Source organism: Sceloporus undulatus, chromosome 3 (assembly GCF_019175285.1).
Source record: "Sceloporus undulatus isolate JIND9_A2432 ecotype Alabama chromosome 3, SceUnd_v1.1, whole genome shotgun sequence".
Taxonomy (NCBI): domain Eukaryota; kingdom Metazoa; phylum Chordata; class Lepidosauria; order Squamata; family Phrynosomatidae; genus Sceloporus; species Sceloporus undulatus.
In genome coordinates this window covers 124,185,016-124,206,036 of record NC_056524.1, presented here as the reverse complement: position 1 = coordinate 124,206,036, position 21,021 = coordinate 124,185,016, and the positions used below count along the sequence as shown (strand labels likewise).

Sequence of the window (21,021 nt, the reverse complement as noted above, 5' to 3'; positions counted from 1 at the left end):
CTTCCTTCCTTCCTTCCTTCCTTCCTTCCTTCCTTCCTTCCTTCCTTCCTTCCTTCCTTCTTTTATAGTCCAAAACGTAACTTTTCATGTGCCGGAATTGCCCCAGTATGGGAATAGGATGCGCATCTCATTGAAAACAAGATGATGATGAGATAATAAGCTCTGTACCCAAATGCATATCCAAGTGGTTTATCTAGCTATACTTTATACTCATGAATGCTGGGGGAATATTTTCACATTCTGTCAGAACAGGGCTCAGTAGTATCATTTGGTTCTACAAACAATACAGTAGGCAGGCAACCCTTAAACATAAATTTTTAATATTACTTAAAAATTATGTGAAGATAATTGCATATACTATACTGACAAATTATTATACTGCTGCCTTGGCTAACATGTAATTAAACACTATAGCTGTTGGCCTAATTTAATTGTTAGTCCTAACTAGAGCAGCCCCACTGAATCAATGGGATTTATACCAGTGCTAATTTACCATTCAGAAAATGGGTCTATTCTAGTTGAGACCAGTACTTGGATTTAGGCCATCTTGTTACAAGAAACACAACCCAAGTTTAAAATGAGATAAGTTTAATGGTCTGTAAAAAAAAATATAGCTAACCAGAATTCTGTTTTTTCTCTTTTTTAAATGAAAGAAATGATATGCAATCTGCAAATATATAATGAAGCTCTATACTGCATGAATAAGCAGAGGTAACAATTCTGCCACAGCTAGCTTTTGAATATACTTTATTTAACTTTTAAATAAACGTATTAGGTAGATTGCTTTTATATAGAATATGCTCATACTTATGTTTGCCTCAAGAATAAGCAATATGAAATTCCCTGGTCAAATTTAGCCGACAACATTGCTTCGACTCCTACAAGTCAGGAAGACTTTCTCTGCTAAAACGTGGCTCCTCATTTGGAGCCAGCTGTTCTGGAGGAAAACAAGGGAGAAAAGCTTGCCTTTCTTTGAAAGGTTACACATGACTCACAGAATCTATGCTGCTCGAATGGGTTGCAGAAAAGATCATCAACACTTTCAGTGCTGTTATCTTATCAGCACCAGGAATGGAATTATTTTACTATTCGTCATTTTTAGAAGAAAACAGCTGGCCATTGGAGGAGACGTTGGTGGATCCATGCCAGGTTTTATCCCAAATTTTAGAGGAGCTGAATCTATTGTTTTTAGCATTTTGGATAGCTTCTTTGAGGTTCAGACTAAAACTCAAATTGGATTTGTCATCCCACACTGGCACCGAAACCACTCAGCTCACTTGGGAATAAATGGAAGCTGGCATCCTGTGAGGCAATCAGTTAGACTTACAACCTTGTAACTTTTTGGTATTCACTGTATGATCACGGCACCATTGCCATCACCTCAAATGTCTCCAAAATCCATCTTAAAATCCAGGTAACCGTACCAAGAAACAGAGTTCTGTGGCAATGGCAAGTGAGAGCTAAAGGATTGTATGTCCAGCTCCCTCTCACTAGGTTTGATGAAAGATTTCACAGGACCCTACTTCTTCTCATTGTACTGAGGCTTGTTTATGAGAAGGGGCTGGACCCGTCATCCTACATTGGATTGCTCACCAGAGTACTTTGTTGCTCAGTATGGTTGCCTGGATTTTAAGGTGTATTTGGTGGCTTGGATCAGGAGATGGAACATAGCCATGACATTACAGCTATGCAGAATCTCAACGATCATTTTCACATTTCCCTTTAAACTCTAAGATATTTCCATTCTGAATTTGAAGAAATTTGCAAATATTGGTACAGTGGGTCCTTGGTTTGGTTCCAGAACCCCTCTTGGATACTAAAATCCACGAATGCTTGTCCCATTATATACAATGGTGTAGTAAAATGGTACCCCTTGTATAAAATGGCAAAATCAAGCTTTGCTTTTTCGATGTGTGTGTGTGTGTGTGTGTGTGTGTAGGGTAAGGGGATACTTTCAAGCCATGGATAATGGAATCCATGGAAAGGCTGAAAATGCTTTAAAAAATGAACTGGCATGAACTCCTCCCACTTTTTCAAGCAAATTCAATGGACATAATTGTTCTGAGCATGAAGGGGATCCACGTTGTGCCTGACTTGCCATACAGGTATTCAAAATGAGCCTCTTAGAAAAAATGAAGTGGAAAGTTTGATTCAATATTACAAATCCAGTAGAATATAGGATGATTAAATGCAGACTTTAAGCACTCAAAGCTATGGATCTGGATGGATGATCTCAATTCTTTTTCAATCTGAATATGAATAAATATTAATAAATTGGAGATATTTGCTAAATTCTAATAAAAAAACAGAAATGAAATTCTTGCTCTACTCAACTCTTTTCCTGTCACACATTTTTCTTTGGCAATACCATACAAATCCAATGTGGAAACAATCAAGTTTGAAACTAAATTCTTTTGTTTTAATAGCAGCCATCTTCCCTTTATAGGCATGCAATTCCATTCTTGAATAATGTCATTCTTAAAGGAAGCAACTAGTAATTTAAGCAGTCTTCTCCCCCTGCAAGAAGGTCTTTGAGAACACTTTTTTTTTGGGGGGGGGGGAATATTTACAGGTTAGGGCTTATTCACATGTAGGCTTTTTGCACAGAAAACAGAATTTTCTGTGCAGAAAATAATGTAAACTTTGTACAGAATATGGAAACTGGAAAGATTCTCATCAGTCCTAGATACTCCTCTTCAGGGTTTCCCAAGACCTGAGAAATAAGGTTTTAATCTTGATTTTTAAAAAATATTTTCATATCCTTTCCATTTGTTTCACTTTACCACAGACATTACTTACCAGCCTATCCAAGCTTGTACCCGCTGCTGTTGTTGGTCTTTCCTCAGGGTGATAAGGATGAAAGCGGGTATTAAAGTTATCAGGAATGGAGCGGGAAGTTCTTATACCTGGAGCTGGTTTGGGCTGTCCACACCCTTGAAAGACCTGCAAGGACCATGTTAAGCAATGGAGACAAGTTACTTAAAATACACCCCAGCTGCATCTTCTTCCTGGACAGAAATTATGATATATTTGATAACATAGTAAAAACAATCTGTCAATGATGTCATCGTCAGCACTCAAATAAACAGACTTTTTGATATTGATTTTTGTGCAGTGTTTTAGTAGATTGCTTTACCAAAGGTCAAGCTATATAAATTAAGTAGAGCTTTCAGGTTGCATCATTTATATCCAACTTGTACCTGCCTCTCCACTGTGTCCCAATGGGAGTTTCTTCACACATGCAGTAACAAAGGCTGAGTAAAAACTAATTAAGTTTCTGTATAGCAGAGAGAGGCAACAACAGTGAGTCCAAGGGCACATTTTTGCCCTTGAGATCTTTGGGGGGATTGTCATAGTGCCAAAAATGACCCCCAAACAAAACAAGAAGGTCACTTCTGAGTTTGAAAAATGCACATTTAAACCATGTTAAGTAGTACAGCCCCCCAAAAACCTGCTTATAGAGAATGGCCACTCCTGGGTTGCATTAGAACTGCAGAAATAATCCATTTGACATCACTTTAATTCCCATGACTCAATGAGGTGGAATTCTGTGATTTGTATTTTTTTGAGCCATTTACCCTTCTCTATCACAGAGCTCTGCTGCCAGAACAAACTACAAATCCCAGGATTCCACAGGATGGAGCCATGGCAGTTAAAGCAGTGTCAAACTATATAATTTCTGCAGTGCGGATGCAGCCTTCGAGATTTCAAGGAGAGCCACTTCTTCTCTTGCCCTTTTTGGACCAGGAAGAGGGATCCCTGAAGAGTCTGAAGGAAGCTGAGAAACAGCCAGGTAGTGGTGGTGAACACTTGTTGTAGCCCATGGCTGTACTTTGCCTGCCCTGGTTATATAGGCTGAAGAAGACCTTTGTTTTTCATCCAGTTGCTCAGCATGTTAAAATCTACCTAAACATGGAACTGATATGGATTTCCTCAAGTGCCACTCAACCTCTCTTTTCAAACCTTAGGAACTTCTCTGTGCTGTGCTCTTTTATGGTAGTTCAGAGATTGCAGAGCTTTTTCCAAAGGCAGGATATTTTCCTTAAATGAGACCATTCAGGACTGGCACCCAGCCTTCAGATATTTAAGACCAGCAGATTTCCCCTCTCTAACATGAAGTAGTTTTTCAGTGGAAAAAAATTGTTCCTCAAGAAAAAAAAAGCATATTTGAGGCAAACATAAAAAATTATGGGAAAATGTTTTTGGCACAACACAGGACAGAATTCAAAGTCATAGTTGTGTTAGTCTGGGAAAAAGCATGCAAAGGGATCTGTAGCACCTTTGAGATGAACTGAAAGAAAAAAGACTGGTAGCATGAGCTTTCATACACTTGAGCCTACTTCCACAGATGTATGATGTCCCGGCTTATGCTTGGATAACAGGGAAGGTGGATTAACAACATGTTTTATTTCATGTGTGCACCAAAGAATCCTGATCCACATAAACTGAAGGAGACACTTTTGGTAGATTGCTAATGGCTCAGAAGGAGCCTTGGTGTGGTTGGTGGAACAGACAGACTAGGAAACTCAAAAGTGAAAAGGAAGTCAGTTTCACTGATATAATCAATGGATCTATCAAATCATAAACCAATCAGTTCCATGACAACACACAAAAATAAATATTTCCATCCTGGAGATGGCTATGTTGTATATGCTTGTTGTGACAATGTTGAGAAAACCTTCAGGAAAAAAAAGGGGGGAAACTTTAATTTAGCACCACAAGCATAGTTCAATGCATACAAATTCAAAGCAAGATGGCTGGTGTCTTGTTTGGCAGTTATAAGATTGTAAACTAGACTTACAATCTTGTAATTGCTGGGATTCCACATTTGTGGTTGTTAGTGACAGAATGAGACCCCCCCCAAAAAACTTATATTTACACCCAGGCACCATCCCAGTTGAAGGGTTAATGAGGAGCTGAAGACTGGGAAATTATGTCTGCCACATTCTTTTGGTTATGGGGTGAGACAGTTTTGGCAGGAGTCCAGCTTCCTCTTCCTTTTTCTTCTTTTTTTTCAAAGTATACGTTTAGTGATACATTAATGCATACATAATTGTAAACATAAATCATACAATAGCAACACACGGCACTACAACCCATGACAACATTCTCCTACATACATATATCCCCCTCTCAAAAACCAACCAACCAACCAACCAACCAACCAACCAACCAACCAAACAAACAAACAATAAACAAAATGAAACAAAACAATTAATAAATAAAAAAGAGCGCAAATACTTTCCTATTTGTTAAATCAAACAGCATATTCCCTTAATCCTTCCCCCATTTCTTTCATATAAAAAAAAATCCTGTATTCAGTTCACTCTTAATTTCAACTCTTTATAACTAAAGCAGAAGGAAGGGAGAAAACACCACCCTTTCCTTGTAACATAATCTTTCTTAACCTAAATTAAATCAATTAAACTTCAAAGCCTGCTGATGCCACTTCTCCCTTTCTTAGTTGCAGATGAGCTGTAAGCAGGTTCTGCTCTTGCAAGAGCTGTTCTCTGGGTTTGGCTTTCATTAGTTGAGTTAATTTGTCCATTTCTGAAATCTTTACAAATTTACATATACATTCATCCTCATTTGGGATCTTTGCTATCTTTCAATATTTAGGTAAGTTATTCTCACCACGGCCACCATGTGGCAAGCCAATCTACACATCTTTTTTTCTGTTTATCAAAGCCAAAAAAAAAAAAAGCCCAGTAAGAATGCTTTAGGTATAACATTAAATTTTATTTTCAAAATTTTCTGCATTTTTTATCTTATCAGTAGCCAATACATCTTTGCTTTACGGCATTTCCACCATTTCCACCACATGGGAAAGAAGGTCCCTACCTCTTTGTCACATTGCCAACATTTGTTGCTGGCTCCTTTGTATATTTTTGCTATTCTGTCGGGTGACATGTATTACTGATACGTTGTTTTATAGACATTTTCTCTTAAATTATAACATGTCAAACTTTTGATATCTTTGTCCACATCTTCTCTCAATTCCATAGATGTATGTTATGCCCTACATTCTTTGACCAACTCACCATGCATTCCTTGATTTGTTCTTCCTCTTTCTTCTTGATGCATCCCACAACTGGGAGAATGCTCTAGTGCCTGGTTGAAAGGTAGGTTTTGGAGGTGGTATTGTCAGATGTAACTATGATGATAGACCTCCATCATTGCATTTACATCTGACAATTCAGGACTCTCATCAGACATTTAAGGGTTAAGCACTCAAAAGCCTTTCAGGCTGGGTGAATCTGTCAATTTTGCCTTCCCCCATATTAATTTTTAAAAAATGTCAAGTTTTCTCCCAGTCTTGTTTATGAACATGCTTATGAAGTTTGGCAAGTTCTTATTAAAAACTTTGAAGCCACTCCTCGGCCATCCTTACAGTATTCTATCTATCTGTGACCAACAAAGTTGGAAAAACATATTTGTTAGAATCCAAGCTGGACCTCCCAGGTAAGAAAGGAAAGCTTCTTTAACAAAAACAAACACTAACAAAACAAAACAGCAGCACAAGCGCTGGTTAAGCGCTCAAGGCATTTAGTAGCAAAAATCTGCTTGATACCTTTGCTGTTACGTGTGCACTGTTTTCTTGCATGTTCATGATGGCTTCAGAAATCTTGACATCAATGGGATCCATTACCGATTCAATGTTGAATGGTCCTTCTAATCTGTCTGCTACCAAAAGCATAGCATCTGTTAAAAGATAAGGAAGCATCCATCAAATAACAAGTAACTATGGAGTGTCACATGTTACAATATGTCATGTTCTAGCAAATCATTCTGCTTCTGAATCTCATAGAAAGACAATGGAAATCAGGTATGTCTCCTCTGTAGGTCTATAGAACACAAAGTTATGAAGGTAATGAAGAAAAATCAAGTACACGTGAATGTGCCTCTGTATTGTGCCTCCTCTGGAAGAGAGAACAGAACTAGCAAATGCTCAGCTAACAACTACCAAGAGGTGTTCAAGAATACAAAGTAAGTAGTATATATTGTTCTGATAATGTCTCAGACCCTTTTAAATGAATGCTTTAAAGATATTCTTTGAAATATTTGTACACACCACATACATGCATTTCTAACTGCATGCACTGTAGAATTACATGTACCAGATAACCAGAACTGGTTTTCACCAGTGCAAACAAGCATTTTTTTCAATCATCAACAACAAATTTCTTTACATTTCACTTCCAGCTTTCCTACAAGCAACTTACTGGAACAATTACTGGATCCAATTTTTATCTTTACACAACCCTGGAAGGTAGATAGATCAGGCAGAAAAAGAGTGACTATCCCAAAGATAGTAAATGTCATGGCTGATCAGGGATTTTCACTTAATAATAATAATAATAATATAATAATAATATTTATTTATATCCCGCCTCTACAAAATGCAATCGGGGCGGCTTACAAGATTAAAATATACAGTCCGAACCCTCAACCCACCCCCCTTAAAATACAATTAAACAATGCAGAATTTAAAACATAAAGCATACAGTACTTAAAAACAATACAATAAACTGTGGTGAAATCAGAGGTCAGCAGTTAGATTTTCCTTCTGATGGCCTACTCAGTAAAGGCCTGCCAGAATAGATCCTTCTTTATAGCTTTTTAAAAGCTGTTTAGAGTGGCAGGCCATTCCACAATCTGGGAGCTACAGCTGAAAAGGTCCTCTGGGGGGTCGTGGACAGGCTTGTTTTACATACATTGTTTTACAAGGCTGTAACAAATTTTCCCCCGAGGATCTAAGTATGCAGGGAGGATTATATGGAAGGAGGCGGTACCAAAGATAGGTTGGACCCAAGCCATTTAGACTTGGTTTGTCCAGGTCCAATGCTATTGTACAGTGGTATTCAATTTTTTTTATCCTTGTGACTACATTTACATCTACATGCAGATGTCACCCCCTAACCCATCAACATAGTTTATGAATAAAAATATTTTGTTGTTGTGTCCACATTTTCATTCACATATTCATACAAATTCATATTTTAGCATTTTATAAGGAAATAATATTGTTCAAATTAGTACAGTTTTATTTAAGTAAATTCAATATTTAACTCATTGCATGAGTAAAATTTACACATAAAATGTTTGGAAAGAGAAGGACGAGGAGGGATCAGGGCCTCCAAACCTTGCACCCCTTTCCTTAAGCAACTCTCAGACCCCCAATGGCGGTCCTACCCCACCATTTGAGAACCACTACTATAGTAGCAATGTGATCTCAGCTCACATGGTGTTCTGGGGGATGTCCACAGCTCAGCCACAGAGATCATGCTATGTATGCAAAAGGTTCAGGCCCTGGGAAACACCTCTCTCAGAAATTCTGAAGCAATTGGCCCCCATGCCAATGGAGTATCCACTCTGAATTTAGTTGAACTTTCAGGAAGCTATCCAAGGTGCTAATTTCTTTTGGGGATAGCGTTCAGCACCCAAATGTGTTTTTCAGATAGGTTTCTATACCTGCTTAGCTGTTTAAATATATGGAGTAAAACCCCTAACAGACTTACCACCCCCATTGACATAGAAATCCACAGCCACCAATGGGAGTGACTGAGGGCCACACAGGTGTACAGATGTAAACAGGTGTGTAGCAATACACATTCCTCTCATCCTAAACCAGATTTGAGAGGTGTGATTGACAGGGCCCTCTTTTGTGAATGATGGACATAACCGTTCCTGCCTTCCATGTCTATTCTGTTGCTTCAATGTCCAGTATTAGTCTTCATGGCTTAAGTGGGTGGGAAACTTATGTGGATGGAGTTGAAAAGGGCAGAAAGGACTGATGACAGGCAGTGACCACTATCCTCATGTCGACTGATGCGTACATGTGAAGCTGTAACTGATGTAACCTAGAAAAAGGTTGAAGATTTTCTTCCTAAAAGTCCTCTCCTGTCATCAAAGGGGAGGGAGAGAGTAAGCGGGAAAGAGAGAGAGGTAGTGGAGATTTTAAAAACTACATTAATAATGGATGCCATATACTATTGCTTCATGCAGCAGAGATGAGAAGAATCCCTTTTATCTTGACACCAGAAACAGATAATTTGCCAGACAATTCTTACATAGACTTATCCATCATAAAAATGAAAGCTGATTGGAATGAACCCTGGGGGTATATGCTGAAGTTTTGTACAAGAAGGGAGAAAACTTTGATGTGATATACGGGGATCTTATAATTAAAGCAGCTGTTCATTCTGACCCCAAGGACCCCATTTCCTTGCAATACAAACTGGGGATAAATATTGGATTCCTGCCATGATGTACAGGTACAGGCCATGTTTTATGCTCTGTGCGTTTTACAAAATGCAGCTGGATGCCGTCTGTTGCAAGAGATATTTTATGGTTCTGCTGGGGCTACAGGAGCTCGTTTGTCTAATTATTTGGTTGCTGTACACTGGGTGTTCCATAATGTACAATAGTAAAAAGATGGTGATATATATGCCATCGTCTTTACAGTCCACCTTTGACCACATCAGACTCTTCTGGATAATCTATCATCCCAAAGTAAATGCTATCTAGCCTTCTAACCTTAAAGCATATGCAGATGGTGTTCCTTTCCCCAGCGCATGTATAAAAATGGAACATTCTTTTCCACAAAATCTATAATTCCTTTTCACTTCCAGAACACATTAGCAGCAATAGTCAATTCTTCATTGAAAGTCTTATTAGTGAACCAGTTTGTACACAATATTGCAAATAATAATAATAATAATAATAATAATAATAATAAATATATCGAAGTCTGAGCTAGGGTAATTGCTTATGCAATGACTGAAATTAGGAAATAAATCTTAACAACAACAACAACAACATGCCCAGCACCTATGGGAAAAGAAAAGAGCTGTAGTTCTAACAGTGGGCCCAAACAGACAGGCCAAAATAAAGTTGCTTCGGGTCACATTGGATGTATGCTGTTTAAATGCCACACTCCAGTCCTATGGACTGAAGCGCAAATTTGGAGCAACTTCTGGCCTCTTAAGATGCATGTATCTTTTAAACAGCATATCTTCAAAGTGACCCAAAGCAGCATTATTTTGGCCTGTCTATTTGGGCCCAGTGGCAAGGTGTCTGGGAGCAATTCTAAATGGACTGATAGAACATCTAGACCATCAGTTCTGGTGCAGTGTACCTCCACATGTGGATATTTACATGATGGTCAGGAGATGTTGGATTCCAGCCCCTGTTTCCTACCCACAAGAAACAAACATGATATTTCTGACAAAAGGGATGTAATGCAAAGACAACACAGGTATGGACTGACTATCCAGCAAGCTGTGCCTAGAAGACACTTTTTGACATTCAGCCCAGTGTTTGAGTTGAGATGTCAAGTGACTTAATTTCTTTCTAGGTGGACCTAAAATGACCCCGTGGTTTCTCAATGGATGTAGTTAAGCCTGGCTTGATTTGGAATAAAATCATCTCATTTTTTTTTTATAGCCCACTTTATGGAAATCCAGCACACTTTCTTTTCATTTTGCTGATGGGGAACTTTCACACTAGCCCTTCTCTATCATTGTCAAGACCATCAGTTGGCCCAAACCTCGAGGTATATCGATACTGGAGAAATAATGCAGTTTGACATCACTTTAACTGCCATGGCTCCATCCTGCAAAATCCTGGGATTTGTAATTTTGTGAAGCACCAGCAGTGTTTGGTAGAGAAAGCTAAAGACCTTGTAAAACTACAAATCCCAGGATTCTATAGTATGGAGTGCTTAAAGTGGTGTCAAACTGCATTATTTATCGAGTGTAGATGCACTCTCAGTCTAATACCCAATTCATAATTTTGTTTTATTTTGTTTCAATTCTGATGCTATGTCAGCAAGAACAATGAACATTTTGAGAGGTCTTTAAAGCATTTAAAATATGATAAAATGAATTAAAAAACACACACCTACAACAAAATGGGAAATGGCAGAAAAACAAACTCTCCAACAAAAATGAAACGAGATGGTAGCTTTGCTTTAAATCCACATTATCGTAATCGTCAGGAAAACAGCCCTTTCTTATTAATGGATTAAATCATTAATAAGAAAGGGCTGTTTTCTTGACGATTATGATAACGCTTCCATGACAAAAATGAAAGTGTTACACTTTAATAGTGCCAGGCGTGAACCCACCATGGCACTTCTGTCACAGTTTTGTGACGTTTGGGCGATGGGAGCCTTTGTGTGTGATAAACTGTTTTTGTTTTGTGCAATGCAGCTTGATTTTAGGGGGGAAAATGCAGTTTGGAAAAGTGAACAGGCAAATGCATGTGATTTTGAGGGGGGGGGGGGGAAGATGTAGAAACCCACTTTAATCCATGGAGGAAAGTTGTGTAAGTAAGGTAAACTGTGACAATAAATGTGCAAACTGGGAACAATGCAATCAGAACTGTGTGAATTTAATTGCAGGGCGAATACATAAAGTCTCACAACCCGATATAAAACAGGGAAAAATCCAAGTGAGATTCAGAGAACCTCAACAAAGTTAAGACTTTTATACCCCTATCTGAGAACCCTGATCTCCTGTGCTGTTTTCTCATAGACCAGTATTTCATCTTTATCTCTGTGCTGGCACCTACATGGACAGTATTCCCTAGCTCCCATCTCATCCATAGATTACTGCTGTGCAAACAGCACACATGTAATCCTTATTTAAAGTGCTGGCATTAAAAATCCCTTAAAACAAGTCATCCAGTCATATGAAACCTGTTCTAGTAAAAGCTTTAATTTTTGCATACTAATTATCTTATTTAAAATCAGCTCCATTGGTCTGAAAATAAGTATACAAATTTATTTATTTGCCATCCTTCTGAATATAAGTCTGTCTTGGCTGTTACTTGTGTCTAGACGTGGTACAGGACATAGGGGTCCTATCAGGACAAAAGACTAGGAAAAAATGCAAATGAAATGGATAAAAAAGCAAATGAATATCTGATCCCACCAAATGTAAGCAGTGGGAGAGAGTAAAGTATGTGCCTAGTTCTCCCCAATGAAATTAATGAAACTTGTTTCTGTAGTTCTACAGCTTGATTAAGTTACTTTTTCCTGAATCACAAATCCACCCACCCCTATTGGTTTATTGCTAGGCCATACTGGGAATTGCATTCCAAAAAGCAACTTTCCAAAACTCTGTGGATGGAAAATACAGTCCCACCCACAGCTGCCTACGAGTAAGTCTAATTGATTTAGTTCTAAATGAACAAGCATTTAATTGTTTTATGCTGGCTGGATCATGCATTCAACCTTTAAATATTTGTGTTTTTGCTTCTAGAGAGTTTGCATTTTTCTAGCCTGAGATTTAGAATGGAGTGGGCAGGCAATGAATTAATTTATTAATATGCCACTAAATGGTGGCTTTGCACAATATAATGAAGTAAAAATTAAATTAAAATGAAAAATTATGGCAAATAAAAGCAAGAATGCTGAGTAAATAAATAAAAATAACTCGGTTCAAAAAATCCAGTTAATCTACAACTGCTTGCTTAAAAATGAATAAACTGAAACCATCAAAACCTTCCAAGACTTTTCTCATTTTTTAAAAAATGCAATGAACTCAAGAAGAGATGAAGATCATCTCCCCTTTATACTTAATATGTCTAGATGTGGTACAGAACATAGGGGTACTATCAGGACGAAAGTGCATAGCATTTTATTTTCTGCTTGCACAAACTAGACTGACTGTTGGGAGTTGTTCCAAGACTTTTTAAAGGGCACATAATTTATATTTCAAATGAAAACCAGCACTTACAGTACATGGTTGCTGCACAGTTGACTTCTGGCATGTGAATCGAGCATGATTTCAGATGCGAAAAAGACAGGTGACTGATATTTTTTTCCATAAAGCAAGTAGTGTTATACCAGGCTAACAATTAAATTGTTCTATTTAAACTCTGAATGGTACATACCAATGCCACCGTTTTACTTTATCCGTATCTGTTTCTAGCTTCAGGTTGTTGGGTTTTTTTTAAGGCTGATGAACTCATATTACATCAGAATCAAAGATGGGAGTTTTATGCATTTATTATTTAGATTCACATCTCAACATGTCTTCCATGTGTTCTACTCCACCTTTACTCCCTGCTTCATGCTTATAACAGTTCTGTGAGTTAGGTCCAGATGGGAGACAATTGCCATCCCAGGGTTACACAATGAGTTTCAAGGCTACAAGAAGACATGAATCTGGAGCACCCAAGCCCCAGTCCAACCATTTAGCCATGCCGATTTCCCAGTGCTGAGTAATTTTGTGTAATTACAGAGCAAACTGCCAAACTGAATAATCATGGTGTAATTAACAGAGATAACTGATAAAGTGAATAATTATAGAGTAATTAACAAAGATAATTGCTTTGCATTTTGATATTCTGCAAAGCTGAGGCCTGAACTGAGGTTTCTCAGGAAAGATCACAAGTCAAAGCTTTCCCACTCCTCTCCAATTACAATGGCACATTGAGACTTTTGTTTGTGTAGAGTCAGGGCTGCCTAGTGGCTGAGGCTCTTAGAAATTTGTTGAGAGAACCCATAGAGGCTGAAACAGATATTTTATTTATTAACTTTCTCTTCCATTCCCCCTCCATGAAATTCAGGGTAGCATACCTGCTTTAAGAAAGCACAGGCCTGCGATGAGAAAACTGTTCTCAATACTGTCACTGTTTTAATGTATTTTTGAGTGCTGAATTTGAAAAAAAAACCCACAATAAAAATGTAATCTTAGATAACTTTATTTCACAAATTCGATATTTTCTATCAATTCAGTTGTTCAGCTTTGATTAAGTATGGACGCTGATGTTCCAGTGTGATTTTTTTAAGTGCTTTTGAATTGATTTTTTTGCATTTCATATCAGTGAATTAAAATATTTTGGAAAGTCTATTAGAAGATTTAACCCCTTTCTTAGGGGCTATACATATGGGCAGCGAGACGCTGCCCCTTTTTGCCCCGGATGGAGGCCGCAGAAACTGCATGCTGCGCCCTCCACAGAGAGCAAAAAGAAGCCCTAAAAGGGGCACCATAGGTGCGCTGACACATCACGATGACACCCCTTCTGCACTGAGCTATTTGCGCGCTGCACCTGGCGTGCATCAACATGGATCGGTATGTGACAAAATGTACAGTCCCTATCTCTCTGCAGGAAAGTACCAGTCTGTACAGCCCCTATCTCTCTGCAGGGAAATTCTTTGCAGGTTCTAAGCAAGTTGTGAAAAAAGCTATGCATGATGGAGCAAATTTGAGATAAATCCTATAAAAACAGCATTTTTTTGTTTTTTAATCTGACCCTCACTCTTGCAGGCCTATATAACCAGACATGCTCTCACAAATGAAAGGAAGCGTACCACATTTTTAAAAAAAGGCTAAAGAGGCCAGAGGTTTGCATAAAAACTGGATCTGCTAATTTATATGTGTAAGAGCATTTTTCATAATTGTTTTTAGAAATTAGATAGAGTCTAATTTCACAATAAGAGGGAGGAAAACTGTGACTTGGGCCTCTGTTATGCTATTATTCCATTTTAAGTGCTATTGCTGCATCTAATGAAATGCTGGGGTATGTAGTTTGGAGAGGTAGGGGTTGTCTGCATTGGCAAAATAAAGCAGCTTCAAAGCAACTTGAAGCCAAGCTGTTTATGTGACTTACAATGTGAAACTGGTTGGAAACTGACTCGAAGTTGTGCTCTGGGCAAATAACCGGAGCAAAAAGAAGCTCTTAATGCAGAAAATGTGCACCATTGTGCCAGCATATAAACAGCACGGCACGAGCATGGGGAAGATGGAAAAGCAAAAATGTGTCATGGACTGCCCTGGGCCTGACTTAGAGGCATAGTCAGAAGACTCAGAGGCTGAGGCAGAGGCAGATCTGGGGCTGCCTGGATCAGCAGTCTCAGATGAGGCTCAGGAAGCTGCTGAGGGAGAAACAAGCTCTATGGACTCTAGGCTGCAGGTGCTAAGACCTGTAGAGTAAAGGCAGGTCAAGGAGTCCTTGAGGAGGTCTTCCAGGCTGAAAGCCAAGAGGAAGCTAATAGGTTTCAGTGAGAAAAGTAGAGGCCTTTTATAATAATAATAATAATAAAATGTTTATTTATATACCGCCCTATCAAATACCAGGGCGGTGTACAACATCAATACAATACATAATACATAATTAATACAGATTAAAAACACAATTCTGCCAGCGGCCACACTGGCAGGGGGAGGATCAAAGCATAGTCAGGGTAGGTGTTAGGAGAATGCCTGCTCAAATAGTAGGGTCTTCAATCCTTTCCTGAATTGGGCTAAGGAGGCGACAGCACGGAGCTCGACTGGTAGCGAGTTCCAGAGGTTAGGGGCCAAGATGGTAAAGGCCTTCTTTGATGTAGATATTAACCTTGCCTCTGGCACGCTTAAACGCAACTGTCCAGATGATCTGAGTGTGCGGGGCGGAATATATGACCTCCAGCTGTAGAGGTTCTTTGTAGCCAACAATCAGTCTTGTAGCCTTACTGTTCCTGTATTCCTTGCTCTTGGATTCAAGTTATCTGACCTCTGGACTTGCCTTGTGACCACACTCTTGCCTCTGCCCTTTGCTGTGATTGACTGACTGGTATTGTGTGACCCTTGCACTGGACTCTGGACTATTCCTTTGCATTTCCCCCTGATGTACTGCCCTCAGTAGAGGTAAGCAGGACAAAATTCAAAAGTACAACAAAACACAGCAGGCCACCAATCACGCAATGGATATAATTACAATATACACAAACGAGACAGTCCAACGGAGGGGCATGAGGAAAAGGTGGCATGTATGGGGGACCTCCATGAGCATGCTTTGCCAATGTCACTGGGTGTACTGATGCACTGAATGGGCATGTGGAGATGTGGTCAGTCACATGGAGTGTCCAATGTGATGGCAGCTGGGCAGGAAGAGGGAGGTAATTTGTGGTTACAGTCTGTGTGTTCTTTCAATGGTGTGCATGCATGGGGGGCAGGCAAACTGAGTAATGTGGCTGGACTCCACATGGTATGGACAGCCCATGGGGGTTTGGACAGCCTTTATAGATGGCTGTGTGGACTTCCACCTGCTTTTGTATAAAGTGGTACCAGCCTGGTTCTCTCTGCCTGTCTGCTCTGCTCCATACTAGAGGGGCACTCTGGTTGAGAATTTTAAATACCCCTCCCCAATTCAGAGGAAGGAACTGCCAAAAGCACCTCTGAGTATTCCTTGCCTAAGAAAACCAATAGGTTGACCGGTGACTTGAAGGTGCATGTGTATACACACAGAGCAAATCTCAGGATTCCATATGATGTTGCCATGAGAATTAAAGAAGCATCATAGTGTTATATCTCCATGGTGTGACAGTGCCCCAGGTGAGCTCTGTACTCAGTTTGCTGTCCCCAAACTACCTCCTAATGGCCAACTTTAAGATCCTTGCTCTCTCATCTTACAATTAGACTTCAAATCTAACTTGGGCCTGATTTAAATGGGCCTTTGCGCCACCCCCATCATGCGCTAGGGGTTGGCCGAGGACATAGCGTCCATATCGGCCTCACCTCTAGCATGTGACTGGCATGTACACAGGGCACCACCATTCTGACGCGACAGATGAGTAGCGTCCACACGCCCCGGCACCTTTGTGATGCTGCAAATGCGCCGTTGGCACCTTGCGGCATCACAAAGTTTCCACAAGAAGAACCCACTTTTTGCGGGTTTTTCTTGTTCCGCGGCGGAGTTGCGCGGTTTTCCTCTGCGGCTCCCTCAAGGAGCAAATCAGGGCAGCGGGAGACTGCCCTTTTTGTACGGTCTGTATCCCGCCTTGGACTGGCCAGTCAAACAGAAGAGAGTTCTTTTATAAAAACGAGACATATCACACTCTACGCTTGGCTCTTCCTTTAGTTGCCTTTCCAGTGCGTTTTCCCCAAACCTGCCTATGTTTTGTTTGAATAAATGTGGCTTCAGTATTAATAACTGGTGTAAATATAGGTAAAGGTATTAAAGCTGCAATTTCATAGCCATCTGCTTGGCAGAAAGGTCCACTGAATGCAATGGGACTTATTTCAGTGCATGTCCCAACATTTTATCCCTCAGTTCCTATAATAAAGCAAAACAGGAAATACATCAACGAATAATAGATAATGAGTTGCAACAACATGTTAAAGCAGCCTCTGTATGACCTGATTTTAGAGACAATGGTAATGCATTTTCGTTAACCAATTATCTGAGTCTTCTAACTCTTCCAAAATATGGGATAGCATTTACCCTAACAAAATGTAATGTCCTATTTCAGCCTTATTGGAAGGGAGATACAAAAAAAATTCCCTATGAAGTACGTATATGCCCATATGGAACTAGTTCACTGGAGACTATTAGACATGTATTGTTGTATTGTCCTTTTTATAATAGCTATCATCATATTTTTATTTATCCAATTCTTAGTCAGTATTTAAGTTAGTCATTTTTAAGTTAATATGTTATTTTAGATTATATCCCCATGATGTGGAATTTAATGGATAGTCACTGTTGTTGGATCTGCATACATTTATTATTATTAAAAGATATATACTCCAAGGTTGGAAAAATAAATATTCACCACATATCTCACAATGGTTACAAAATCTTTAAATGAATGTGTACTCCATTCCTATGGAACATCAGACAAATGTTACCGTAATGTATATGCCTAACACTGAGGGGGAGAAAATAGGCCTTGAGAGTAGTTTTCCAACATCAGTGTCTCAAATCAGTTGTCTAAACAGAAGAGGAACCACTGTAAAATGTTGTGTTATTGTTGTTTGTTGTTTGTCTTCCAGTTGTTTCCACATATCGGGACCCTAAGATGACCCTATCATGGTGTTTTCTTGGCAAGATTTCAGAGCAGGTTTGCCATTTCCTTCCTCTGAAGCTGAGAGAGTCCAGGTTGCTCCAGGTCACCCAGTGGGTTTCTATGGCCAAGCAAGGATCTGAACCCTGTTTTCAGAGTCCAACACCCAAACCACTACACCATGCTGGCTAAATCAGTGCCTTTAACTCCCAATTTAGACAGCTCCTCATGATGGTACTGAAAGTCACCAAGAGCTGGTGAAGATACAACAGGGGTATACTGCCTTGTTTTTCTCTTATGAGTGATCATCCCAAGGGGCAACCAAGCAGCAGATAACAAATACAAAATTGAGTTCTCAAAATGTTGATTTAAAAGTAGCTAAAAGAGCATCTACTATATAAAAGAAACAGTTGAAAGTGGTGGGGGGATCTCATAATTAGTGAAGTACAAAAAATAAGAAAATGCAGGAAGGAAGAAACTTTAAACAAGAAGTGAGTATCTTCAGTGGTACTCAAATGCTGGTTGACTTGGAGTCCACACAGAAGAGGAGGGGAAGGGAAAGGATGGGAGGGAGAACTAGAATTGAGTGAAGTGGCTTGCAAGAGGCCATGGAACCATAAAGTGGAGAGCACCACAATGAGTTCTTTTTATAGCAATAGCAAGTACATTCCTATACTGCTTATTAGTGCACTTATGCACTCCCTAAGTGGTTTACAAAGTGTAAGCTAATTGCCCCCAGCAAGCTGGGTACTCATTTTAGTAACCTCAGAAGGATGCAAGCCTGTGTCGAGCTTGAGCCCTTTTGCTGGTATTGAACTCGCAACCTTATAGTTTGTGAGTGAGTGGCTGCAGTATAGGCATTTAACCACTGCACCACCAGTGGTTGCAATTCCAATTTTTGCAGATCTCACTTGTTTAAATGAATGGAAGCTATACATAGATACTGAAGTACTCTTATTCATATGCACAGGGAGTGCTGGATTACAGTTTTGAGAAATGGCTATAATCTGCCCCATCTCAAAGCAAGGACTGATAGACTGATGAGCTCCAGAGGTCGGAAGTGAAGTAATGCATTTGTTTTAATAACAAGAGTGTAACAAGGGTTACATTTTGAAAGTAACGCAACGAGTGGGAACATCAGGCAATGGTGTCAATCAAACTATTATATGCCATTTCCTCTGCCAGTCTTAGGGTTTCTAAGATGCATGATAGGTGTTGGCACAATATCCACTTAATGTGGTTTCCCCCCCCCCATCCAAAATTGATTCCATTTTTTCTCTCCTCGGGAGCTGTTAGCAGAATGTGAAAATGGGCTTAACTTTTGTATGCACGCTCCATTCTCTGGTGAACTGTCAAGAACACTATCAGCTGAGCAGCTTGGGTCGCAGGGAGGAGGCCACCAAAAAAAAAGGAGAGCTGAATAATACAAAAGAAGTTATTTGCTTCCTTTTTCCGACTACAGTGAAGAAAGATTTTCAATCAGTCCTATTGTGCTTGTCTCTTGCCTTCTGCATAGAGCAGTTCCAGAATTCATTCTCCTATTGCACAGGACATAAAGAACAAAAAATATTGGCAGGCTTTCACTGTCTTGTAGTAGGTGATAGCAAGGAAATGAGTTTCTGGGGAGGAACAGGGTGGGTTCCCTGCAGTAGCTTGGACACTGGTAGCATATGCTACTTTACATGTTTGACAAAATGACACTCTGCCTGTAGAATTTTTTTTTTAAAGAAAGCCAAACAAAAGTCATGTACAACTTATTCTATCACTGCTTTACCTACATAATTTCCTTCCACTCTCACAATCTTGGTGAAGAGGAAAGACACTGGAGGGTCAAGCACTTTGACATGACAGAAAAGGCCATCAATTAATGCATTTATGAATCACACAAAGATGCAGAAATACAAACACAGCTCTTCACTTTTTCATTCCTGCATGCACACGTGAATAATTTCAGCAAATTTCGCTGTGCTATCCAAGAAGACATGAAACCCACTGGGTGACCTTGGGCAAGTCATACCCTCTCAGCCTCCAAGGATGGCAATGGCAAACCTCCTGTGAAGACACCTGCCAAGAAAACCTCGTGATAGGTTTGCCATAAGTCAGAAAGGACTTGAATGCACAACAGCAACAAATACAAGAATACAGTGCGCCCTTACTTTACGTGGGGTATCGGTTCTGGACTCCCCCGCTATGCTTGGGCCCCATTTAAATGAATGGGGATTGTGCGTGCGGCAGTGTGGCAGCACACACACGCCACAGGTGCGCGCCCCATTCATCCCTATGGGACACACTGCCCTTCTCCCTGTGCAGCTCTTAGCGTATGGTGAAAGCCACATGAAGCGCACCTGTGTATGACGCGAGAGCACTGTACAAGGGATTGTGAGTATCTTTCAGCATGATCTGTACTTCAAGACTGCACAGGGGAAAATTCATTTTCACAAAAAGGTATCTGGTTTTCCTGTGTAGAAAAAGTGATTTTGTTAGAATCTGTGTTTTCTGCTCCCCAAAAACAATATTTCTGTGTTCATATTTGCATATCTCCTGACCAAAAATTGTGCTTTAGGGACTAAAATGCATTTTTGGTTCCCTCGAAGCATGTTTTCCATTCAGAAAAGCTACACATAGTTTTTACACTGACTAAATTATATAACCTACTAGGGCTGAAATTCTATACAGTTGGCTTTCTGTATCCATGGATTCAGCCACCTACAGCTTGAATTTTTTTGGAAAAAAAATCAAAACCTTACTTTTTGCCATTTTGTATAAAGGACACCATGTTACCACACCACTGTATATAATGGGACTTGAGCATCTATGGATTTTGAGATCCACATGGGTATCCAATCCAACAAATACTAAGAGCTTTCTGCATACATTTACCTGGGAAACAATGCTATTGAACTCAGTGGGACTTACTTCTGAGCTGCTAGGCATAAAAATGTGTGATACACCTATGTAAATTTGCCTAGAACTTCAAGAACAGAAAAACAGAAGGAAGTCCTCACACCTATATTGATTTCAGATAGTACATGTATATATAACAGCATGTGTCATCTTAGAAAAGTTATTCCTTTTATGTGAGAGTGGAGGAGGAGTACCTCTTAGGACTATGTTTGCTTGTTGTATATACTTACAGTTAAAAAAAATAATGACTAAAATGTGTTGATAGAATAAATGTGTGTTAGAACAAATGGGTGGTAATTTAGTTAAATACAGTGCACCCTCCCCTTACACAGGGATCCGTT

At 39.5% G+C, this 21,021-nt stretch overlaps 1 protein-coding gene across 2 annotated transcripts in view; it reads right to left on the bottom strand.

Annotated features, from left to right (window-relative positions):
- The window catches only part of GPC6 (glypican 6), a 970,469-nt gene that overhangs the window by 90,402 nt on the left and 859,046 nt on the right, over positions 1–21,021 (bottom strand). For both annotated transcript variants that reach the window (XM_042460070.1, XM_042460071.1), the window contains exons 5-6: positions 6,572–6,702; positions 2,800–2,943 (exon numbers count right to left, since the gene is read on the bottom strand). In XM_042460070.1, the coding sequence (XP_042316004.1) occupies positions 2,800–2,943; positions 6,572–6,702 (275 nt within the window). The remainder of the gene's footprint in view (positions 1–2,799; positions 2,944–6,571; positions 6,703–21,021) is intronic.